At 38.7% G+C, this 26,799-nt stretch overlaps 2 protein-coding genes across 4 annotated transcripts in view; one reads left to right on the forward strand and one right to left on the reverse strand.

Moving 5' to 3' along the window:
• Positions 1–26,799, forward strand: part of SMTNL1 (smoothelin like 1) — a 56,562-nt gene that overhangs the window by 11,270 nt on the left and 18,493 nt on the right. Inside the window, exon 1 of one of the 2 annotated variants that reach the window (XM_039341193.1) lies at positions 23,009–23,231. The exons of the other annotated variant lie outside the window; for it this stretch is intronic. The gene's annotated coding sequence lies outside the window, so the exon portion shown is untranslated. Of the gene's footprint in view, positions 1–23,008; positions 23,232–26,799 lie in introns of those variants that run through there. 2 annotated transcript variants of the gene reach the window in all.
• Positions 1,844–14,216, reverse strand: TIMM10 (translocase of inner mitochondrial membrane 10). Of its 2 annotated transcripts, none has more exons than XM_039341195.1 (3): positions 14,063–14,216; positions 12,311–12,411; positions 1,844–2,223 (listed from the first exon to the last, which is right to left on the reverse strand). In XM_039341195.1, exons 2-3 carry the CDS (start codon positions 12,379–12,381, stop codon positions 2,022–2,024), a joined length of 273 nt encoding a protein of 90 aa, XP_039197129.1. In that variant the 5' UTR covers positions 12,382–12,411; positions 14,063–14,216; the 3' UTR covers positions 1,844–2,021. The 2 variants fall into 2 exon arrangements, with proteins under 2 accessions (XP_039197129.1, XP_039197130.1); XM_039341196.1 differs by lacking the exon at positions 14,063–14,216 and adding an exon at positions 13,670–14,035.

The following is a 26,799-nucleotide window of genomic DNA, read 5'->3' on the forward strand; positions in this document are numbered from 1 at the left end:
TCCACTGATTTTTCTATTTAATTGCATTTTCTTTTTTTCTTCATGGTTTTATTTTTCTCCCTCCCTCACACAAACGCACCATCCTGGACCAACCCACGCTTTTCCACCTTCCTCCCATGGCCTCCATCTGTTTTTCCCTCCCCCTTCACATTTTTCTCCTACAAGCCACAACAGGCATAATTTAGCCTCCGCAACCCACAAATATGCTGTGAAATCCAAATGAAAGTGGGTGTGTGCGTTAGGGACCCAGAAAGGAGCACCAAGCAGGCAAAGAATAATGCTGTTTTGAGAGACCATTTTTAAAAATATCAGTCAATCTATTGGGGTGGGGGGGATGAGAATGCATAGTGAGCCCCATGGCAGGCTTCTGAAAGCACCTGTATATTCATAAATGTCACACTAGAGACTGCAGCACCCACAACAATGCAGAAACACAGAGGCATTCTTCAACAGCTAATGAATTATAAGTGCATTTGAGGCAAAAAGCTCTTTGGAAAGCAATAACGTGCCACATCTTATTTCCAGCAAAATTAAGACAACATGAAGAGAAATAGGATCTCTGCTTCAAATTACAGAGAAATTGTTTGTATACTCTAATAAAAAGCTACCAGGAGATGACGAAAAATTGCTGGTTCAATAAGAACATCAAAGAACAGCAGCTATATTTTAGCCAAGAAGCCAGCAGCTAATAATTTGAGTAATCTTTCTTTGAAGAAGTGGTTGAATCAGAAATCACTTACCAAATAGTGTACAATTCTCAGTACAGTACTTGGTCTCTGCCTGTGTCCAGTAAGAGTTCCACATACTGGGGTTCCTATTTTCTGAAATCTGCAAACCAACCAAGCAATCCTGGGACCTTCAAAGTTGCAGACTTTAGTTCCCCCTTCTGATTGTCTGTTGCAACTGCAGCCAGTTTACCAAAGAGCCCAATCACGGGAAATACTTCGCTCATACCAATTACTTAAACATTTAACTATTATGTTATCAGGCATTATCACATAGGCCAGCATGTTCCTTTTCCTTTGTGGAAAAGTCTGCTTCTGAAACATCTCATATCTGAAATTTGGAGCAAGGGAAGATTCCACCCCTCCCCATTCCTGACATTGGCTGGTAAATTGGATTGTTTCCCTCCCATTTAGCTTGGCTGACTACCTAGATTAGCTAAGAGATAGTTGTTGTATCACATGATGCACCACTCCCATTCCCTATGGAAGTAAATTAAATGGTTCCACATGCTGCAGGAGAGGGAATGCATTAGAAATGCCCTTAATACCCCTCAGCTCTTATGATTCTAAACCAGCATTTTCCTGAAGGTGTGGACTTCAACTTCCAGAATTCCAGCAATGATCATATTGGCTGGGGAATTCTGGGAGTTGAACGCCACTTCTTTCAAAGTTGCCAAGGCAGGGAAACACTTTTCTAAATAGAAACGCCTGCAGTTCTTTGTCGTCAAAAGCAAAAGGGGGACACCTGGGGAGAGGCACACAGCATGTCTACAAATCTGTTGGGTGTACAGTACTGTAAACAGATTTCAGGGAAAAAAAACATAGCAACTGCTCTAAGGAAGTAAAAGCAGGTGCTACTCAAGTACCCTGCCTGGTCTTGAATTTGAAATACTGAACATACCTAAGAAAGAACGCTGTTCTCACTAAATGAAAACTGATGCATGAAAAATTATAAACTGCTTCTTTTTTTCTGTTAGTGTGCCAAGGGAATGGAAACAAGCCGGGAAAGTCTGTGGAGCTAGATAATGTGTTAAAATAGCCCACTAAGCAAACCCAAAGGTTCAGCTTCCAATGTTCAATGAGAAAGGATAAGCTAACAAAAGGGTTCTAGAGATGAGTTTGTTTTCCTTCACAAGGCATAATCATTTATTAGGCCTAAAAAGGGAAGGCAGAGCTCCAGCCCCATTAGCAGCTGGTAGAGGAAACACAGTATGGATGTTTTACTGGCAAAAACAAGAATTAACACCAGTCCAGACACAAGGTGTAGAGATAGGTTGGAGAATCTGAAGCCGGACTTCAGGCAGGTCCAGTCCCTTGCTGCATCCGTTTCATCAGTTCTTCATCCTGCATTGAGAGTTCTGTCAGTTTCTTGCCCATGCGCTCATGAATGTCCAAATACTTGGAGACACAGCGATCCAGGCACACGGATTCCCCTTTTGACAGTTCAGCTTCCTTGTAGTGAGGAGGAACACATTTACGATGGCAGGCATTGGTCATTCTGTGATAGTGCAAGAAGAAAAGAACTTGAGGAAACAGTCATTTTTTCAGACGTCTACATCTGCCTTTTGTTCTGACAACATAAAACATTTAAAGACCATCATGCCCACAACTCTTAATGGTATCTAAAATGTTTCCTCTAAGAGTTTAACAATCTCTGATGCAACTTTGATTTCTTTAAAATCAAAATTACAGAACGAGCCCTTCTTAATCTACAAACAGTCTAGACTATACTTTTGTACAGAAACTATCAATTCATTACTGAATTTTGTAAAGTGGACACTGCAGACTCAAAGCACCTTAAGTAACTTAAGTTTACCACATCTTAATATTCTAATCCACATGACACTATGATGGAGTGAGTAGCAGCACTTCATTCAGAAATCCATATTTTGCCTCAGTAGCTGAAATATGGTAGGTTTCTTATTTTATTAATAATTCTTCAAACGCTTCTCTGCCATCACTACCATCTTCTTTTAGCTGCCATTCACAATCCAGTCAGTCAGACACTTCCAGTTGCAGGTTGTAAAACAGACCATGAATTACTGCTATTCAAATGGGTTAAACTTAGAAAACCAAAGAAAAAAAGGTATATCGGTAAAATATGATCTAGAGGCTATATAGTAAAAACACAAGGTCAGTGCATGGTACAGATTTAGTATACTTAAATTATGCAAAACTAAATCTATGGAAACCAAAGCAAAAACAAATAAGCAAACCAACCCCCCCCCCCAAAAAAAAATTTTACCAAGGAAAAGATTCAAGCGTCTTTCAGAACAAGATGTCATGATAGCTGAGGAAAGATCAAGGAAAGGAAATAAGGATGTATGGTGACTGGACACAGACATTCAGTATCAAAGAAGGCACAAAAAGTTAAGATTGTGAATAGAGGAGAGTATCAAGAAATAGAAAAGCAGCCAGAAAAAAAAAATCAGAAATCAAGGGAAATTTTTCAGCTAGGGTAAAATATTCAACAAAACTTATAGAAAATATCCGAATGGGAAAATGAGATTCAAGGAAGATGAAAAGACTACACTGGGATCGTTTACAAAAGAGACTGTAAATTGACAAAGACATTTGAAGGGAGAGAGGATATATTTAGGAACTAGCTCAACAAGAACGTGACCCGCTAGAATAGCTTCAAACAGGAATACATCAAATGCAAATGAAATGCCCACTGAATCCTTTAAAGCTGCAGGAAAAGAGATAGTTAATGCTAACATCTCTACATGAGGCTTAGGCAGTTGCAAACAAAGTGTATCTGCCTATACCAGTGATGGCGAACCTGTGGCACGGGTGCCAGAGGTGGCACGCGGAGCCTTCTCTGTGGGCACGCGCCATTGCCCCAGCACATGTGGTCTCTAAAAGTTCACCATCACTGGCCTAAGGCCAGCCAGCCTGGAGCCGCCATTGGGGAGCCCACCATCCCACCTGCCAGATACCCCCTGGATCTCCCCCAACCCTGCCCAGCTCCCACAAGTGTCCCTCCCCATAAACAACATCAAGTGGCCACGCCCACTCTGGGCATGCCCACCCAATCTGCCATGACTACTGCAGCCACACCCATCCAGTGGCCACACCCACTCAGCCTGCCAAGCCCACTGTAGCTGCACCCGCCGAGTGGGCCACACCCACCCGGCACCCGGTGATACATAAGTGGGTTTTGGGTTGCAGTTTGGGCACTCGGTGTCTAAAAGGTTTGCCATCACTGGCCTATACAGTGCTAAAAACAGGGACGTGTAAAAGTATGCAGAAATTACCAAATTCCCACAAGCTAATAAATATTTACTTAACTTCTTACAAAAAGCAGCCATATAGGTAATCCTCGCTTTACGACCACAATTGAGCCCCCAAATTTCCATTGCTAAGACAGTTGTTAAATGAGTTTTGCCCCATTTTACAACCTTTCTTGTCATAATTGTTAAGTGAATCACTGCACATGTTGAGTTAATAACATACTTGTTAAATGAATCTGGCTTCCCCATTGACTTTGCTTGTCGGGGGGGGGGGGTCACAAAAGGTGATCACATGACCCTGGGACATTGCAGCTGTCATAAACACATGCCAGTTGCCAAGCAACTGAATTTTCATTACATGACCATGGGGATGCTGCAACAGTTGTATGTGTGAAAAACAGCTATAAGTCACTTTTTTCGGTGCTGTTATAACTTCCAAAAGTCATTAAATGAATGGTTGTAAGTTGAGGTTTATCTGTACATGGAAAGACAAATGCCAAATAAAAAAGGATGTTTTTAAAAAAAATAGAGATGTGCAAAACTTTCCATTTTTAAGTGTTTCAAACATGAAATTTCATGAAATGTCCTGCTTCAAGGGCAAAATTACTGCTTTGGATTGGAAATATTTTCCCAAATGCTTCAGGGAATCCATTATGCTCAAGACAGGGAGCATTGTGAAGTTTTAAGAATGAAAAAAATCCAAGTGAAGTATTTTGCACATGCCTACAAACTCAGCAAAGAGATACAGGTAGCTAGTGTTAAGAAAAATAATGGAGACAGTATGAGAATACAAGAGGAATATGTCAGAACATGGAATGTATTAATGATTCATATTAATGAATCAGAATACGATTTATCAGTTGAGTAATCTTTTCAATGAAGGAGAAGCTATTGTAAGAATGTTTAAAATAGAAATGAGACAAGGAAGCGTATTGTCCTCAAATTTGTTTACCTTGTTCAGCAAATATGTCATATAAAAAGCAGAACTGAAACAATTAACAGTTGAAATTAAAACTGTGACTAAACAGCAACAATTTGAACGTGTGGTCAAGCTGTGCATTACTTTGGATTCTAAAACAAATACATTAAAAAAACTTAAATGAGGTCCCAAGGAAAAGCATTTTTTTTTGCTTCCAGATCCAAAATAATGAACAGCCCTAACATGCAGCCATATCAATTTATTAGCTGCAAGTAAGTAAAACTTAGATAGTTGAAAAACATAAAACAAAAACTCTGGATGAATATTAAGGGGGCCTACTTATCAACATCACAAAATGGCAAAGGCACAAAAAGGGGAAATTAGAAACCAAATAGCCTTTTTCCTTTTTCTTTCTGCTGCTATTTTTTCTTTTTTCTTTAATATGTACAAACAATAATAAATAACAATACAGTATTAAGCACTATACTACGGTGTGTCTCTGAAAATAAGATCTGGTCTTATATACTTTTTTTTGCCTCCAAGAGGCACCAGGTCTTATTTGGGGGGGGGGTCCTACCCACTTACCTTAGGACAGAAGTAGGCAACCTTGGCTCTTTTATGACTCGTGGACTTCAACTCCCAGAATTCCTGAGCCAGTTTGGCTCAGGAATTCTGGGAGTTGAAGTCCACGAATCATAAAAGAGCCAAGGTTGCCTACCCCTGCACTAATGGCTTGCCCTGCCAGTGTTAGTGGGAGTTGGTGGCTCCTTGATTAGGCTACTGTTTACTGTTAGCTTGTTGGTAGTTCCTTGATTGCGGCATTATTTCTTGATTGTTGGTTCAACACTGGCTGGCTCAGGAATTCTGGGAGTTGAAGTCCACGAGTCATAAAAGAGCCACAACCAGGTCTCCTACACCCCAACACCTGCCTCACATGCGTTGCCCCCGGCCTCCATTCTGCAGCCGAGAAACAGGCCTTGTCCCACCTTGTGCAACCAGATGCAATGGAATGGGTGGGGTCTTAAGTAGGGCTTATTTTCAGGGTAGGGTTTATTTTCAGGGAAACATGGTAAGTTTCAGACAGAAGCCTTTATCATATAGTTTGATGCATCTTGCTGCATCATAAATACATGCCAGCTGCCAAGTGCTCAAATTTTGATCGTGACCCTGTGGATGCTGCAATGGTCGTTAAGTGTGAGAAATGGTCATCAAGTTATTTTTTCAGTGCCATTGTAACTTTGAACAGTCACTAAATGAACGGTTGTAAATCAAAAGCTACTTGTACTCAACTAATACAATGTACTAGTTATGTTTACAATAATGCAATAAAACAAATTATAGAAGATTTTTTTAAAAAAAATTGTAACATCAACTTATATTTAGTGAACATACAGCTTGCTCCAAAAAAAAAAGTAATGCAACCATCAATTTCATTTTGTGGGGCTTCAGAACAGATATGGAGGGATATTGTACTCAAGAAACAAAACCTAAGACTATTCCTAGAAAGAAATGGCAAACTTAGAAACCATTATGGAGGATTTCAATAACAAATATCAGCATAGTTAAAGCAATATTTCCAGTGATAGGTACAGTAAAAAAAAAATGACATCAAGAGAAAGAAGATAGATACCTTTAGATTATGGCTTGGAAATGATTACTAAAAACACCATGGCATGCAAAAGTCATTGGTCAATTAGTCCTGGTCCAAATAATGATAGGCACTTGCTCTGGATGATAAGCAGCAAAACATATGGATGGTCCAATCCGAACAGCCTTTCAAAAGGCTGTAAAGAATGGCCTCTTCACTCAGAGGCTTGGCCAGACTGTAGTTATTGAAGTTCTAGTCTGCATTTATGGCGTTGGTATCTTCTGAGATTTTTAATGGGGGTCCCCAACTTGGGTTTTCATATGACTGTTGATATTTTTTATTTCTTGTTGCCCAGAGTATCAATGCATAGATAGGCAACCTTATAAAGTTAATATAGCAGTCTTTCGCTTACGACTACAATTGAGCCCTGAATTTCTGTTGCTAAGTGAGACAATTGTTAATTGAGTTTTGTCTCATTTTACGACCTTTCTTGTCACAGTTGTTAAGTGAACCACTGCAGTTGTTAAGTTAGTAACACGGTTAAGTAAATCCGGATTCTCCATTGACTGTCAGAAAGTCACAAAGGATCATCACATGACCCCTGGACACTGCAACCGTTATAACTATGAGTCAGTTGCCAAGCATCTCAATTTTGATCATGTGACCACAGGGATGCTGCAGTGGTGGTAAGTGTGAAAAATAGCCATAGCAATAGCACTTAGACTTATAAGTGCTTTATGGACCTCTCTAAGCGGTTTACAGAGTCCACATGTTGCCCCCAACTATATGGATCCTCATTTTACTGACCTCGGAAGAATGGAAGGCTGAGTCAACCTTGAGCCGGTTAGAATCGAATTGCCAGACTGCTGACAGCCGGCAGTCAGCAGAAGTAAGTAGCCTGCAGTACTGCATTCTAACAACTGTGCCATCAAAATGGTCATAAGTCATTTTTTTTCAGTGCCATTATAACTTTGAATGGCCACTAAATTAACTGTTGTAAATTGAGGACTACCTGTAAATAAAAATAAAGAATTGAATAAGCAGATACTTACATACTTTGGGGATACGATGCAAATAGTGGATAATAAATATGGTTATGGAAAAAGTTGCAGGTGGATGGGATTGAGGGGAGGCCAACATAGTTTTCAGTGTTACCACCAGATTTAGACTTCCCAGACATTCCTTTACCATATAACTGTTACTACTTGTGTGTGTCAGTGCCAATTCCTTTGATTTGTATGTTTGTTTTTCAAGTTTTTTTATGTTTTTTGTTTTTTATGTTTCCACAGATTCATGAACGTCTGCTTAGTTTGCAGATATAAACATATACATATGTTTATACATTTCTCAGGAAACAGGAAGCCTGTGTCAGCATATAAAAAGCCTATTCCTATGAAAGGTCAATGGAAACCAGGAAATTAAGGAATATGCAAAGACAAGCAAAAGAGGAAAATCCCAAGTATCTTGCATTTTTATATTTATTAACCAATAATAGTAACTAGAGATACGTTGTAATGGAATAGGTGGATGACTGTGGGGAATGAGGAGAAAAGATGCTACCTAGGAAACAATAAGAGAAGAGAGACAGGAGCTCCATGTGGCTTAAAGTCAGAGAAAGAAACTTAGAAAAGATCTGCCCTAAAACATCAAGCAATTAAAAGCGATGGTGGTAAGTTTGTACTGTTAGACTTGCAAGATTGTTCATTCATTCATCTAGCCCTGTTTTCTATCTGATTAACCTGGGAAGACTGACATCAATCTTGCAAGACTGAAAGTACTGTACAAAATTCCTGCCCCCACTTTTAACTTGCTTGAACCAAAATTGGCAAAGATTGGAGGCTATTCCCCAAATTTTGGCCAGTGTTCTTTTTCTGAATATAAGGTGAAATTGTCAGATTGCCCTCTGTAGCTGTGACAGGTGCTTAAGAATAGACTACAAGAACTGAGGTTTTTGCAGTTGAATTGAGTGGCTCACAGCCATAATACAGCCTATATGGACACAAAGTTTACATAAGCTTACTTTCTTAAAAGATTTTGGATGTAGCCAATTTTGAAAGATTTTTTTTTTTGTGAAAGTACCTTTGAATAAATTGGAGACAGAGGTGGGACTGATGGACAGAGAGTTGGAAAAAAAAGTCATAGAACTTTGTTCTTGCATATGATAACCGCAGCAGATAACTCCTCATTAGTATAGTGGTAAGTATCCCTGCCTGTCATGCGGGAGACCAGGGTTCGATTCCCAGCTTTCAATGCTTATAGGTTTTTGTGGTCTATCCAAACCTCGAAGAGGATTTTAATGCCCTCCAGGAATTGCCTCCAAGTAAGGAGGGCCCAACGAACCACATAGGCTTCCTTCTCCCAGATAGCCCATCATTACTCAGTCTCGGAGAGCTTGCGGGAGGTGTAAGCACATGTCTGTAATTCTCCCTTTGCATTCTTCTGAAGCAACACCCCTCCCATGGCCATATCACTGGCGTCCGCTTGTATTACAAAGGACTCATCTGGGTCAGGGTGTTTTAGGACTGGTTCGGCGGTGAAAAGACATTTGAGCTTCTGAATGCAGCTTGGCACTCCAATGATCAATTTAGGGATTGGCTGGGCCTGGGTTTAGCTTCCCCTTTCATTTTCGGTAAATTCATGATCGGTAGGGCTATCTGAGCAAACGTGGGGATGAACTGACAATATAAGTTAGCAAAACCAAGGAAAGTTTGTCATCTCGTTTGTGGATGCTCCCACTCTAGGATCACTCAGACCTTCCCAGGATCCATTTTTATGCCGTTCTTCGAGATTCGGTAGCCTAGGTAGTCCCAAGCTGGTCTTAGGGAAATCACATTTGGACAGTTTCGCAACTGGACATGTATGCCCAAAGATGAAAAGATTTAGCAAAATCTAAGAGAGAAGAATGGTTGATGAAGATGATAGGAAGTTGCTAAGATGGCCAAATTGTCTTCTTTGATTAGAGAAAAGCCACTATCCATATTAATTTCTGGCTTATGGACATATTGCAAAAAACAGAAAAAAATGAACTTATGATTTATGGTTTTGATGATTAGACAGGATAGACGATAGAAAGAAGGCAGACATGTTGTGATTTTTAGAGAAATAAGGACATTTATAATTGTATTTATAACTGGCGTAAAGGCGTTTGGAAGCTACTTCTTTGTATTTTTTTCTTTCTCTTTTTAAAAACTTTTTCCTTTCTTGCATTTCTAGTTTTCTCTTTTGATTTTTCTTTTTCTGTCTTGATATATTAGTTTTTATCTTCTTTTAAAACTCTGAAAGCTGTAATCACTATTAAGGGACAGGTTGAGATGGTGAGACTATGCTCATTCATACACTAGGAATCAAACTTATGGTGCCGTTTTAGTACACTATTTCAAATTCATCAAGTCTTTATCTCTCATCCAAGACTGAAAGCCCTAAGCTTCCCATCACTTCTTATGTAGATTATTTTAATGCAAAATGTTAAAATTTTGCTTTGAACACATGGTTTTAAAAACAGCCTAAATTTTTCTCAGGAAAAAGAACAAGTAAAAATACAAAATATCCAGCATAAACATACTTTTAAAAAACTGCAATTCCATGTATGTATAATCAAGTATGTAAATTTACCCAGTTTAGAGGAGGTGGAGTTAACCAATAGTCAACTCTCCTTTTTAGATTCCAGCTGTAAAATGAAACCACTCCTACACTAGCTTATCCATTAGTTTGTTTAATTTTGCATCTCCAATGGGTACAAATGAAACTACAGTGCAGCTAAGTCTTTCACTAACCCAGGGGTAGACAACCTTGGCTCTTTTATGACTCGTGGACTTCAACTCCCAGAATTGAGCATGGCTGGCTCAGGAATTCTGGGAGTTGAAATCCACGAGTCATAAAAGAGCCAAGGTTGCCTACCCCCGCACTAACCCCTGCATGTTGGCTATGACCCTAAAAAGGACCATTGTACCTATTCTTTTTACTTTTCATCATAAAACATATGCAACAGTTAGGGACTCAAAACCGTTCCCAACAAATATTTATGTGTTGTGTGTAATTCTCTTATCCATATTATTGCTAAGCACATTGTTTAACATTTAATGAAAATATTATTTAGTAATATTTTCTTTAGTAGTAGTATTACTACTAAACTGATCTGTTAATCTGTCCAGAAAAACATTTTGGATTAAAACAGACCAGACCATCTTTTCAGGCAGGTGCCATTTTGGCATATCTATGATATTTATCCCCACCTAAACCCTTTATGGACTCCAGGAAGTTAATAGATACTAATACTAAATAAAACAGTGATAATAAATACACAGCTATATTAATACAAAAAATATTTTAGTTACCATGTATCCCAAACTCAATAACCCTTTACAACTGATCCATTCATTACTCAACTATCTTCACTAATTACAGGTTCAATTTTAAGTTCTTTCTATAATTTTACCTCTAACAACCATTTGAGCATTAATTGTTGTTAGTTGCAAAGTTGTGTCTGACCCACCGCGACCCCATGGACAATGTTCCTCCAGGCCTTCCTGTCCTCTACCATCTTCTGGAGTCCATTTAAGCTCACGCCTACTGGTTCAGTGACACCATCCAGCCACCTCATTCTCTGTCGTCCTCTTCTTCTATTGGCCTCAATCTTTCCCAGCATTAGGCTCTTCTCCAGTGAGTCCTTCCTTCTCATTAGGTGGCCAAAGTAATTTGAGTTTCAACTTCAGGATCTGGCCTTCTAAAGAGCAGTTGGGGTTGATCTCCTCTAGGACTGACCGGTTTGATCACCTTGCAGTCCAGGGGACTCGCAGGAGTCTTCTCCAGCACCATAGTTCAAAGGCCTCAAGCACTGTCTTTATTATAAGTATCTAATCAATAATTCCCAAATAGTGGAGCATAGATTCCTGGAAAACTGCACAGTCATTGCAAGGGGCCTACAATATACATGAAACATAAAACCCCCACTTATACAGTTTTTTTGTTGGGAGAGGTACTGACAAAAAAAGAAACCTGCCTGGACTGAAGTGGAACGGAGTAAAACACTACGCTGTTCTACGATGAAACTAAAAGAAACAACAGCTGCCGGTTTGTCTGAACTCTTCTTTTTTCCTTGGTAATGCTAGTATTTCTATTTCTTCCAGCATGCAAGTCTTCCTGCTATTGCCACACTCAAGGCATTGTGGCTGGAAATTGCCCATAAATGCTCTTGCCTCATACTAGCAATATTACTGTATCTAGACTTCCCCTCTGCTTTGTTTGCCTCCCAGAGCTATTTAGTTATCTCACCAGGCTTCTTAGGTATTTCACCGGCTCCAATTTATTTATTTATTTATACTTCATGTTTCTAAACCACCTACCACCCTCAGGGCAGTGTACAAAATAATACAACAGACAAATAAAACACAGAAAAATATTAAAACTAAAAATTTAAATTATGGTTAAAATGATAAAATTATAGAATAATGACTATTAAACATCAAAAGATTAAAAAGTTCCATATTATATTTTTCCTTTTCTCATAAACTCTCTGATATTATGCTATATTTCGTCATTTGACTTACTGCCAGGGCTGCAGAAGTAGAAGAGCCCACACCTTCTCAGTCACAATTAAAAGCTCCTAAGTCTGTCATCTCACCTGAGTGACAAGCATGGAGGTCTCACTGAGCTCCAGTATTTCATGCACTGACCATTGCCTAGCAGAAAACAGCTTCCATCATCAAAGTTCAAAAACAGTTGGAGTTTCCTTATAAGGATCTGAATAATTTTTGATATTTTGGCATCAACTTGGATAATAACCTGTTAGGGTTTTCATGGAGTTAAAAAGTTAAAATAGCTTTTAAAAATCTTGTACTTATAATACCTGTTGTACATATCAGCCATCATCTCCACTTCCAGCTCAGCTGCCAGCTGCTGAGCCCGCAGAGGATCCATCACACCTTCAAGTAAATTCCTTTTTTATAGCTGGAGAACACAAATATTAGAAGCTAGTAATTCTATCAACATAAAAATATGTAAAGGCATATTCACTAAATCAATAAAATTGTACATGTTCAGTATTTTACAAACCTCTTTTGATAACCTAATTCTATTTGTAATCTTGACTAATAAAATTTGTGAGTGCATAAATCACTTCACGCCCCATTTCCCACTCTAACCAATCAGTGTCATGGGAAGAAAAAGCCATTATATCAACTCTTGAAGTAGAAAGAGATGGGGAATAAAAAGCCTCAAAGAGGGAGAAGAATAAGATGGTACTTACCTGATAGAAATTTAATTTAATTTGTACATATTTTAACCTGGTATTTTATATTTTAAATGTATGTCATGTAGTATGCTTTATTTTAATTGTGATGGTTCTGACACCAGTAAGCACCTGATAGAAAGGACTTTCTTTCTTAATCGTCTACTTTTGTACGTTTTTTTTATTAAGTTTTTGAAATTTTACAAAAACAAAACAACCCATCCCCAAACCTCCCTAACCCTCCCATTCCCTCCCCCGACCTTCCCAGAGCTGAACATAGGCTTAATTGAAATTTCTTCAAAAAATCTTAAAAAAAAATATAAAGCATGAATAAATCTAAATACTAAATACATTAATTAAACAAATTATAAGATAATTAACAATAATATATATATAAGAAAACATAAATACCAAAAGAATAATACTTGAAAGAAAAAAGAATAAAGAAAAGGAAAAAAGAAAAAGATAAAAGAAAGTATAATAAAAATAAAAGATAAAAATAAAAAAAGAATAAAATCTATAAGATGTTTTAAATTTTAAATATAAGTTATTGAAAAACTAAATAATATTTTTTAATATCCAACTTATATTGTATAAAATCTATCCATTTTTTCCATACCGCAAAATACTTCTCCTGCGATTGATCCTTCAAGAAAGCCGAAATCTTTGCCATTTCCGCCAAATAAGCAACTTTAAAAAACCACTCTTGCAAAGTAGGCAAAGATTCCTTCTTCCAACATTGCCCTACTAACAACCTTGTGGCTGTAATTAAATTTAACATCAATGTGGTCTCTTTAGTATCACAATCAGTAACAATACCTAACAAAAACAATTGTGGGGTAAATTTTACCCTCCTTCTAAAAATTCTTTGAATATTCCACCATATCTTAATCCAAAAGGCTTTTATATTTTTACACGACCACCAAATATGATAGTAAGTAGCATCCAAACAACCACATCTCCAACATTTGGGCTTACTTTTGTACGTTTTTGTTATCTTGGGAAAAATTAAATGAAATAAAAAAAAGACCAGAAGTAGAAAGACGAAAGCCCGATCTCAAAGCTTTTTTCCCTCAGAATGAGCGCGTTTTGCGGCTATTGCTGGCGATGGTGGAGGGAATACAAAAAGGAGAGATTGGGAAGGGAGCTTAGGTTATGGCCACAGGCGCCTCTTTTTACTAGCTTCCCTAATGAAAGTGAGCAAACCTATTGGTGTTTCCTGCCCTATCTTCCCCTTTTTCAGTTTTTGTGCCTGCAGCCTCGTCTGCACCAAAAAGACGCCGCTCCATCCATTTTTTGCAGGATAGCCTCGCCATAAACTTCTATAAACGCCTCAACAGCCTTCCCGCTTTCATCGCTATCAAAACTCACCTTCGGTCCAGGTACCAACCGGAAGCACGAGGAAGCAGCACTTCCGCCAGTGTGCCTTTGGTTTCACTCCCTTCTTGGATACCATAGAAACTTCCCGGATGGAACCATGCCTTCTCTAAGAGGCCAGCCAGAAAAGTTCTCGAATTACCTCTGTCCAATACTGTAAGTCTCTTGACATCACGTGCCGGTTCAGAGCTACTGCGCAGCTGCAGTGTGATAGAAGCGGTTATTTCTATTTCAAACCATAGAGAGGAGGAATCCGCGAGAAGTGTTGAGATACGGTGGCTAGAGCGCGGGATCGCGGCTATCTGAATTGACAGCCGGCATGGCCGCTAGCTGGGGAATTCTGGGAGTTGTAGTCTAAGAGGTCAAAGAAGGCTGTCCTGATGTTCCTCAGCATCGTAGGAAAGAGAGCAAGCCAGGAGCGATCGGATGCTTTTTACTGAGAGAAGGGAAAGATAAATTAGTGCTGCTGTTTCATCAGTGAACCTTTGCACGAGACTTGGAGCGGTTTGTTGACCTTGTTGCATTTCCAGCAGGCGCTGATTATACACTGTACCTAAGATTTTTTCAGCATCGCTTTTCTGAGTTTGAGCGATGGACGGAACTCTAAACTAATCAAGCTGTCTGGGATTGTAGAATAAAATGTAGTTTCCAGTCACAGGAAACAAAGCTTGCACTTTACTCAACTTTGACCAGTTAACACCGTTGATCAATGAAGAAGCCTTCCTGAAGGAAAATAAGCATATAATCTGCAAAGATAAATAAATGAATAATAAATAAATCCCACCTTTTTAATGGAGAGAGAGAGAGACAGACAGCGATCAGCTGAAGATGATGAACCCCTTCTAGCACTTTTGGAATATATCTATGTGACTACATCATCTATATATACAGTAGAATAGATGATGAACTGTCAACTTCCTCAAAGGCTTTTTGAAAATCCAAACATATCCAAATCCCTCAAGACTCTTGAGTAAATTTATATATCATAGGATAAGAGGATCTATCTATAGATTACATAATTGTTTAAAAAGCAGCAAACAATGTAAAAAATAAATAGGCAGTTTGCTTGGTGAAGAGAAATAAGAACTGAAGTCCATCAGGAATATATTTTGGGATCAGTGTTAACATAAATCAGCTTGACGTAAGGGTAAGCAGCAAGGCAGGCAGCCAGGTTTACAGTTGATACCAGTTGGTAGTTATTCAGGGAGATGTTTTCAAGCTGAGGTAAGACTGTCTACCAGGGATATTTTAATATGAATTTCTGTATAATCTAGATACCTGTAGTCCAAGCTCAGTAACCCTAGAAAAATCCTAGTTGTTATATAATAATGTTGGGGGTACAGATGGATCCTTAATCATCATTATTTTCTAAAAAGGAATTGAATTAGTTAATCTGAATATGACAAAGCAATGAAATTTTTCTATTCTGTGGACTTTAAAAATGTAGTTGAAAGAACTATTCAACTCATTGAATCTCTTCTTCCTAGTGTTATTCTATGGCAGGGTCCACTTATTCAATTTATTAGGTCTACTATATAAACATGCACAGAATACTAGATTTCAGTCTTTCTATTTTTCACACAATTATATAGCTTTTGTTACTCTCTTCTCCTTGGGCAAATTTATCATCCAAAGATAACTGAAAATTTAATAGGATTAGGGACTGATAGTACTGAATATTATTTGTTCACTTATAGAAAAAAGAGATTGTGAATTGACAACTTTGGAAACTGAGAATCATCTATTACTTTCCATCTGTCTCATCAAATATAAAGCCAACATTTTGGTCTCCTACAGATTCTTGGCAGCATGCCCATCATTATGCCTGCCGAACAGAACACCATGGTGCATGTATGTGATAGTGCCCTAAGAAGATATTTTATTACACCCTAATACAGGAGAGTGAGAGGTATTAGTCATGGAATATATGGTAAAATATGATAAAGGGTTTGCTGATATTGGGCCAAAAAAAAAATTAGATCCAGCACAGGCAGCAACACTTATTTTTCAAAATGTTATATAGTTGCATTTATTGTTGTTTGAGATGTTGATGACATCTATTATACCAACAGTCCCAACGAATAGGGTAGGGTAGGGTAGGGTAGAGTAGAGTAGAGTAGAGCTGAGCTGAGCTGAAAGGGACCTTGGAGGTCTTCTAGTCCAGCCCCCTGCTCGAGCAGGAGAACCTATACTATTTCAGACAAGTGACTGTCCAGTCTCCTCTTAAAAATCTCCAGTGATGGAGCACCCACGATTTCTGAAGGCAAGCTGTTCCACTGGTTAATTGTCCTCACTGTTAGGAAGTTTCTCCTTAATTCCAGGTTGCTTCTCTGGTCAGTTTCCAACCATTGTTTCTTGTCTTGCCCTCTGGTGCTTTGGAGAGTAGCTTGACCCCCTCTTCTTTGTGGCAGCCCCTTAAATACTGGAATACTGCTATTATATCACCTGTTTCTTCTTTTCTTTAGACTAGCAAACCCAAGTCCTGCAGCCATTCTTCATATGTTTTAGTTTCCAGGCCTTTGATCATTTTAGTTGCTCTTCTCTGAACTTTTTCCAAGATTTCAACATCGTTTTTGTAGTTTGGTGACCAAAATTGGTTGCAGAAATCCAGATGTGGTCTTACTAGGGTTTTACAAAGCGGTACTAATACTACACATGATTTTGATTCTATGCCTCTGTTAATACAACCCAGGATGGTATTAGTTTTTTTGGCTGGTGCTGCACATTGCTGGCTCATAGTCAAGTGATCATCCCCTAGGACTCGAAGGTTCCTCTCACAGTTACTGTTTTTGAGCCAGGTCTCGCCCAATCTATACTTGTACCTTTCTGGCACTAAGGACCAGTTTCGTGGAAAATGATTTTTCCACAGACCAGGGGTGGGGGGTAGAATGGTTTCATGCACAACCTACTAAAAAGCCAAAGATAGGTAGCGGTCTGTGGCCTGGGAGTTCGGGACTCCTTTATTATGCCACTCCTAAATATTTTCATAATACCCTTTCTGGTCTTTATAGAAAGGCATTCTTAGTGGCAAGATTTTAAAGTTATGATAGGAAAATTAAGAATATCCCTTATACAGATATCGCAGCACCTTGTATTTTGTAATGTTGCCCATTATACTTTATCTGCAATGCAGTACTAATTCCTCTCTTTATTATTAAATACATGGATGACCCCAAAAGAGCCAAGGTGGCGCAGCAGTTAGAGTGCAGTACTGCAGGCCACTTTAGCTGACTGTGTTCAGCAGGTCAGCGGTTCAAATCTCACCGGCTCAAGGTTGACTCAGCCTTCCATCCTTCCGAGATAGGTAAAATGAGGACCCAGATTGTTGGGGGCAATGTAAATATATATATACATTGCTTACTGGTGTACACCGCTTAGAGAGTGCTTGCACTTAAAGCGGTATATAAGTCTCATAAATAAATAAATAAATAAATAAATAAATCAGAGATTTTAAATTATTACTGAAGAATCTGACTAGCAAAAGTTGTAAAAAAAACTTCCCTGATGCAATCATTAGAAAGCATTGGTTCTGTGTTAAGCAAAGCCTAAAGAAGCTTTTGATAAAACATGCTACATTTATTTTGTAATGATTTTTCACCCTTGATAATTTCCTTTCAGATACCTTATTCTAAGATTTATATTAAATTCATCTGTGACCATAGAGCAAACAAACAAATTGTACTGGTATCTCTGAAAAAAAGCTTCAGGAAACTATACATGTTTCTATATTACACTACCTCCATTGAGACAGCTGCCCACATCTTCTCTTTGATGAACTGTTTCCTTAGATCTAGTCTTAGGAAAATAACTTCCCTGGATAAAAATGGCATTCAGGGCTAATGCCAGCCAAGGAAGGTGGTCCCAGCATTTTTGGAACTTCAACCTATGCCCCAGACTGACTTCTTTGTAAATTACGTCCTGAGACAAGAATGAACTGCAGCTCATTTTGTGAAGGGCTATTTCTGTCCTTTTTCTTTTGATTGTGCAAGGAAGCAACCTAGAGGGACAGATTATCTGCATGATTATTTTCTGTGACTTGATGATTTCCTGACTTTTGGGTTTACTGTAGGTCAGTGCTGAATAAAATTTGATTTGCCTTGTGTCCGATTAGCTTCTGCAGTGGCAACTGCAGTGGCAGACCCTTCATCGGTACTATTCACGATGCAGAAGCTTTAAAACATCAGATAATCTCTTTTAAAAAATATGCCGCAAGAAGTTTGGAGACACAAAGAATCAATTGGTCAGATAATTGATCATTTAGGTTGCCAATGTGAGATGAGTTTGAGCAACCTGTATGACTTGTTCTCTTTCTATATCCTGTATTTTGGTTGGCACAAACAATGAAACCACATCAGGCAAGGGGGTTAAGGATGGAGCCATAGCTTCTTCCATAGCTCAAGAGAGGACCTGTTTTGTAAGGAGAAGATTCTAAATTCTATTCCTGACACAAACAGAGCAAAGGAACGCTAAGGACAGGTGTTAGTTAATGGTCCTTGGGCAAAGATGCTGCAATTTCTGGACTGAGCTGGATTAATGGACAAGTAGTTTGACCTGATATAAACATGTTTACTATGAGTTGCAATTAGATTTTAAGTTTCTTGATTCCAAATAAGTAAACTTATACATAAAATTAAGACTGCATATTCCCAGCATTATAAACACATGCTAGTTTATAATGCTGGGAATATGCAGTCTTAATTAACTCAACAAAACTAAGATTACTGTTATGGCCAATCTCTGCTTGTCTGTCAGTTAGATACTACTTTTCCTCCATGAACAAATACAATATCTGCATAGGATTTTTGTTTGTTTGTTTTACGCTTAGAATAGCAATCCTTGGAGCTCAACTGAGAAAATGTAATCTAGTCCAAATTAATCCAATGAACTTCCATGTTGAGTGGACTTGGATCTTCCTACTTCTGGTATGACACCTTACCATTATATCATATTAACATAGTATTGTGGTCACTGAAAGCACTTGGCACTCCAATTACTATATTTAGTTCATTTTCATTGTTCTCCTTTATATCCATTTTTCCCCCTTCGGTTCAATCATGTTTAATTCTTGAAGACTGCCTGGACTTCCTGGAGTTTTTCTGGAAATTTTTTTCAGTACTGGTTTGCCATTTTCTCCATTTTCAGGCTGAAAGAAAGTGACTGGACCCGGCTGGTTTTGTACCTAAGAGGCACGGAGTGGTCTTCTGAATTCTAGCCTGATGGCTTAACCACTACATTGTTGGCTTTCATCTGTTATTTAGGTATATTTATCATCTGTTAATTGATAACAAACTGTAATGCATCTAACAAAGGGGACTCTAGGTTTTGAGTCTAGTTTTCATTATAAAATGTGTACTCTCCAATATTCTGCAACAATCATTTCTGGTTTTTGTCTTTCACCTTAAGACTGAACTTTTGTTGTATACAATTCTACAAGTATATGCTCCCAGAACAATGGAATCAATAACTTCACTACATCTGGACGTCAGGAAGGGGTGGAGTGGCCCAAAGGGGAAAAAAAAAACCCTGACAATTATTATGATTCAGATTTACATTGTCTTGTTAGCTGTTAACCATTTCAAAAACCTAAATGTTCTGCTTGTAACAAAGTATTGTAGCAGTTGCTTTCCTGGGAATGTGTTTACATCATAGGCATAAAATAGTTAAATGGTTCTTCCTTCTGCCCATGGACAAACACATGAACTGATTGATTATCTGGACTGGAACAGTTACCACAGCATAGACCTTTCGGAGTCATTTTTTTGCTGAGTTGCAAGTAATGCCAGTTCATAAGGTCAAGCGCTTATAAAGGCTCTTGACTAGACATGGGTGCTGGCAAAGATTAATTATATAAAAAGTGTCATTCAGACTATTTTAATCAAGACTACATTTGGATACCCAAGTGACAATTTTGTCTATTCTTTTGCCCAACTAATTGCAGTCTGTCTGCCTGTGACTCACTCGGCAACCTGAAAGAGAAATCAATCTTTCTTGAGTTTGACCATAATTTTGGCTGGAACTGACTCTTCATCATGTGGGAGGTTAGAAAATACCTTTATCATGCAGTAGTTTTTACTGGCTGACCGTGCTTATATATTTAGTAAGTAATTTGAGACCCTCTTTGTGTATCATATTATATAAAGAGCAAATAAAGCCATTTCTCTCTGCTGCCCATGAATCAAAATAGACTGGATAAGAAGAAGCTCATCCCAAATAAACATGGTTTGTTTACTTTAGACAAAAACCTGCAGTGTGGTGAAAAAAGAGAGTTCCTCATGATCACACAACAAGTGAGATGGGCTGTTGAAAACATCCTTTTCTCTAATTAGTAGACCAATTCCTAGGACCAGGTTTTTAAAAATTTTTATTTTACTAGGCTTATGTCACTCCAGCCAACAACTGATTTGGAATAATCCTATCATTCTATCTTAATCTAAGTAAAGAAAATTATAATAGCAAAAATAGTTCAAACTAATAATTTTAAAATACTATATTATACAGCATTCCTATGCAAGGAATCATAACCCTGTAGAATCATATATAGAAAGAATTTCAATCATCTTGCCCCTCAAAGGTATTTTGAAATAACCAAGTTTTAATTGCTTCTATAAACTCTAATAAGTTGAGGCACATCAACATGTCCAGAAGGCATCTTAGGAAGAACAAAAGAAGTAATAAATCAGCACTTAGGAAAATTACCAGATCCCTCCCTACATTTTTCAATTTCCAATGAGTGTAATTTTCCTTTGAAGACAAAATACTAATTACAAGTGAGTCTTTTTCTGCTTGTAGATTGTTGGTGTAATAAACTCTTCCTATACATCTGGGCATGACTTCATAATTGTATTATCTGCCTTTCTTCCATTTGTATTCTGGTGAGGAAGCTCATGCATAATAAAAATCAGGTTTGATCTTGACTCTGGATCACAGTGCAGTTATTATTCTCCATCTCTATATCTTGTCCCTGTTACTGTCTAATTTTAGAAATTCAGTCTTTTTGGCCACAAGGCGTCAGAGTGGCTTCAGAAATGAATAAGTGGAGAAAACGCACTGGATTTGTGTGAGTGTCATACTCACACTAGAGTATGTCATAAGAGGTTAATCCCATAGTTTTCACCAGGTTTTCATTGTCACCCCAGGAGCACATTATAAACTAAGTCTGTTGGAGTCCTTGGCAAATCATATATTCAAACCACGAGTTCCTTCCTGCAGAGAGCTATCTCAAGTTTGGTTCCCATAGCAGTGTTTACAGCAAATACTTTCTGCCAGGTTGTGAAAGATGGGAAAAAGAGTGTTGACAATATTTGTGCAACTTGTGTTGCCAGCACAACATAACTCTATCATAGAAGATTTTTTTCTTCTTCAAGGAAACATGACTGAAGTGATGATATTAGATTACATATTCTCTCAAATCATGATATGAAAATGTTTCGGGTTTTTTTTTGACATTTGAACTTCTGCATCTTTGGAAATTGCTATCTAAATGCTAAATATGATCCGCATAATTAGTATGTCCCTTAGAATAAGGCTGCAACACTGACCATTCCTATCAGACATTGTTCAACTCAACCCAGTGGGGATCCAGGGTAGAGGGAAGTGGAAGGAAGGTCAGTTTCAGCTGCAGGCATGCTTTGTTCTCAAACTCATACATATAATGTGAGGGTCAAAATCCCCAAATATCTTAATTTTTTGACAGTTTATATGTAAGCGGCAACATCAACTTAAAATAATTTTGCATCCATTCAGGCCTCTTCCTGAGGACAAGCAAAGCTCTCTTTGTTTTATCCAAGTAAGGTGCAGTTGTCTCTTGACGAAGCTAAATATTCAACTTCATTAAGGATGATGAAATCTCAATATTCCTTCAGACATTCCCCATTTCTGTGAGACTGACTGCCTTTCAAGAATGGAGAGAGTCCTAGGGCTTCTGTGGTGCTAAACCACATCCTAAAGAAAGTGCAAAAATGAAGTACGGCAAAGTCAGATATTCATCCAACAGCCTACACTGTATCATCTCTAATCCTAGATGGGGGGGGGGGAAGCACTAGAGCAGGGGTTCTCAACCTTGGCAACTTTAAGACTTGTGGACTTCAATTCCCAGAATTCCTCAGCCAGCTTTGCTGGCTGAGGAATTCTGGGAGTTGAAGTCCACAAGTCTTAAAGTTGTCAAGGTTGAGAACCCCTGCACTAGAGCCTGGATTCCTGCTTTTATTTATTTAGAATGTTTCCTTTTACTGAAACCCAAAACAACTTATGCATTAAATAACAAAAGGGAAGTGAATGGTAGTTCTGCTCTAAATAGAGACATTTCATATACTTCCACACAGTGCTTTTTTTGTAAAAAAAAAAAAAAAAAGTACCGGAACTCACACACATCATACAACCCGCCTTGCCTATTCTACAAGGTTCCATCTAAAAAATGTGCCAGAACTCCATTCTGGGCGTTCTATGACAAAAAAAAAAGCCCTGCTTCTACAGCTTCTTCTATCCTCTTAAGAATATGAGTTCTTTTCAAAGTCTTCTGGCAGATTCCTTTGTTTTTTTGTATACATGTTTTTTGAATCCCTATAGGCCACCTTTCAAATTTCCTTTGAATGTCTGTTGTTTATCAGAAGTGACAAAAGGCTATGAAAACTGTGTCTATTATTAATAGCTCTGGAGTATTCTCCCATACAGCTGATGCCTCAAGAGACCAATACACAGGCTGAAAAATCTCTTATAGGCAGCTCACTAAAAGAGAAAAATAGTTCTTTCCTATGATTCCCTTAAATGTTGAGCTGAACTGCTAAGAGGCTGCTAGAAGCTATCTTTCTTTACCTTGTCTTGGCTCCATCTGGCCCTTCTGAGAAATAGGGGCTATGATTGAAAGAAGCACCTGCTGGGTTTCCTGATAAAAATAGGAGTGTTTAGTTACCCATCACAGAATGGAGGGTGGCTGTATCAACAGAGTAGTAAACAATGAGAGAAATGCTGCAGGCAGGCATAGTAATAGGAGTGAGGATCGAGATACTGGCAGAAGAAGCCAGGAGAAAGAAGACACGAAGAAAGTCAGCTAGCCTCAGAGAAGGACCTGCCAATAGGGAGGTGAAGTCTGATTTCTAGGATATCATGTTTATAAATGGTCCATAGCGGAGGCTCACAAAAGAACTGTTCCTAGTTGTGACTTCAGGTAAGTGTTTATTCCTAAAACATAAGGGGATGGCCAATTGGTGGCTCCTACACTATGTTCAGGTTCCAGAGAACTCAGGATTCTTGAACTCTGGAAGGAGAAACAGACATGGGAGGGAAACTTCATGGTGAAGTTAATCTTAGAAGCATATCATGTTCTCCTATCTCCCAAGAAAATTTAGGAGACATAAGAAAAATGGTTAGGTAGGGGAGTCACTCCCAATTAGCTATTCTTTAAAGTATTCACTAAAGAACACTGAGAACTAGAAAAGAAGAGATGTAACAAAGTATGTGATCCTGAGAGTCCTTCAAAAGAGCAAAGAGGGACCACATAATCAGTGTGGCAAGAAATGGCCACTCATTGATGGTGCACTGGTTGTGGACTTAGTTCCTCAAAAAGGCTCAAGTAGTGTTTATTCTAGTTATTTCAGCAGCAGACACAAAGCTTTTGATTTCACTGACTCTCTAAACCAAATATATATATATATTATCCAACCTATTTTATCTCTGATCGTTTTCATATGCTTTATGTTTTATTGATGGTTACTATTATATTGCCCTTTTATATGCTGTATAGAATCCTTGTTCATACTTTTTTCTAACGTGTTTTTACTATACATCTGAGATTATTTTGGAATATTTAGTCTAAACGTTCATTGAAGTCTACATTAGGCAATCTTTTCTCCAGATAAAAAATAAATGTGTGGTCTCTATTTCTCTGAATCTGTAACTTCCTAGTATTGTTATTGTCAAGATAAATTTTGGAGGCTACATCACTTGATTTTTTGTTTATTGAGTAATATTGAAGGCCAGGAATCTCAATTTTTTTTACAATGGTGATACCTCTGAGAAAACTAATATATGAAGGAAAACAGCAAATGCTTTATGATGGAGCTCTCAAGGAGCTTTGGAATATATCTTCAATTTAAACATATTATTCAAAGAGCTGTAAATCATTTTAAATTTAAAATGCATGCAAGTTAGCAAGGCACAGAATTTCTGCTATGCTTTTCTGTTTTTTGAAGAGAGAAATAAGATACTAAAGTTAATACAAATCTCATATAAAACAATTTCAAAAAAGGTTACACAGGACTACACTCTTTAGGATTTGCCCACAGCTGCAGACTTTGAGTTAGTTTGGTTTCAAGGAATTTTATGGCATTTCTGTATATTCAAAGACTGGAAAGGCATCAGTTGGTATTGGGAGGACAAAAATAAGGCAGGCAGTAATAATCATCCAGTATTCACCACAATATTTAGCATCTAATCAAATAATGCCCTATATCAGTGGTGGTGAACCTATGGCACGGGTGCCAGAGGTGGCACTCGGAGCCCTCTCTGTGGGCATGCATGCCGTCACCGCAGCCCCACCTCCCCCCATGGCCCCCTCCTCACCAGCAGCCTTTCTGGAGGAGAATCGCCCCCAGGTGCGGCACACACGGAGCAGCGCAGCCAAGGACATAACCAGGCAGCAGGGACACGACTCCGCCCTCGCACTCCATAGCGTGCAGATGATGCTGCGGGGTGTGGGCAGAGGGCATGGCTGCCATGGTGCTGCAGGGCTGCCTTGGTGATCTGCGGGCTATGGAGGCGGTGAATATCCCTGTGGGTGGGCGGGGCAGGGGGCGGGTGGGGGTGGAGCAGGTAGGGTGGGAGGCGGAGCAGGCAGGGGGGGCAATTTTGGGGCACTCGGTCCCTAAAAGGTTCGCCATCACTGCCCTATATTCTGTGGGACTGGCACGCACAGGTTTTAAAAACTTCTAATCTACTTTTTTAATCTACTCAAATTGCTTCTGTCACTTAGTGAATGTACTTATAACTCCAGTAGAGAAGTGAAATTTGTACAATTATCACAGCAGACATACTCTGATACTTCCTTCAAATCTGATTCAATTCTTGATAACTTTGTGGATGTATCCATTCTCATCCATCTCATCAGCATTACAAAAATGATTTGCCATTACCCTTCCAGGATGCTCTTTCAATTTCCCAGTCCTGCCTACAGCCCTGACTTTTCCCATCCTGATTCTAATAAACCCTTCTTGTGTTTAGCTTTTTTAAACCATCCAAGGTCAGCAAGGTGCTACCTCTTAGCTGAACAAAAAAGCATCTATTTCTCCTAGGGGAAGTGAGGGATAGTGTCATATCTTAGTAGAGTCCTGCACTGAAGGCTCACCTAGAGATTTCTACAGATGTTACTTATAAATGTATGCCACTGGAAATTCAAGGCAGAAATGTGGGGATGAAAGAGAAGTACATTAGCACAGTTCAGATAGGATGACCTCTGAGCGGGGATTGGCTGAAAAGAAAGTAGGGAAAGATATGTTTTGAACTAGTTAATGGATATACACCATTACCTGCCAAGGATTCTTTGGATGATTACATAGCATTCCCATCTTTAGACAAATTACTCCCAGTCATCATTGTTCAGTAAGAGTCTGTTCTTGTAGCTCTTTCTCTCTCACTTGTGTTTTTTTTGGGGGGGGGGGAGTTCTTTCCTAGAAACAATAGGAACATTTCCCTACAATTCATATATGCATCAAGCAAATAGGATAGCAGAAGCATGGACATAAAGAATAGAAATGGTGCGGCTTTTTTTAACTGAAAGAGCAGTTTTACTGACAGAGCAATCCTATGTGTTTACTAATTAAAATCAAACAAATCCATTGCTTTCAAATACAGAGTTAGAGCCCACAAAAGAATAGTGGGGGTACCAAGCGAAAAGAGCTACGAGACTTCTAGGCATCCTGACCTCTCCACTGTCTTTGCAAATGTCAGGAGGGTATTTTTAGTTGGTGTTATAGCAACTCACCTGCCCTCTTTCCCCAGAACTGCCTCTTGCTCTTTCCATGTCTGAGTCACTGGCTGTTCCTGGACTTCGTTGGCAGGTTTTATTTAAAGATGATTTACTAAGTGATAAGAAAGGAATTGGACAGGAGTCCCCCAGCCTCCGAGGACCTATCTTGTGCTTCAGATAATTTACTCCTTTGAAATGTGCTAAGACGGGACCAGTCCTTAACATTAGGCAGAAAGAGGCAAGAATAGCAACTTTTAAAATTTCTACAGCTGCTGTATTTTTACTGCCATAGAAAGAGGAGATTGTCTACAGGAGTGTTGCCTTACACGCCAAAAGACTTTACACTGTATTTACTTGGAATGACACCTATGTGTCTATGTGGAGATGAGAAATATTTGTTAGTCTGTCATAGGCAGAAAAATGTACTGGATTAACCAGGATAGAGGTTGGTGAGTTTAGCCGCCCGCATAGTTCTGCTTCTTAATACTCAAAGAAGGCCGGATTAAAGCACATGTTGCCAGGCTCTGTCTTAAGCCACGTTTTGTGATCTCACACAGGAGATATGTAGATCATGCTGTTTCCTTTGTGCAGAAGCACAGGGGGATGCACACAAATCCAGCTCTACTTGCACTAGAATGTCTGATAAAGCAGGTTGCCCAGCTGTTATACTGAAAACTTTAATATGGTTTTAATGGCTTATACTAAGCATATGATCAGATTGTTCTGAAATACAGAAGAAGTGCAGAGAAGAGCAAGGTGTTTTTACTGCCTT

This window comes from Crotalus tigris, unplaced genomic scaffold (assembly GCF_016545835.1).
Source record: "Crotalus tigris isolate CLP2741 ecotype Arizona unplaced genomic scaffold, ASM1654583v1 scf7180000017764.6130737, whole genome shotgun sequence".
Classification (NCBI taxonomy): domain Eukaryota; kingdom Metazoa; phylum Chordata; class Lepidosauria; order Squamata; family Viperidae; genus Crotalus; species Crotalus tigris.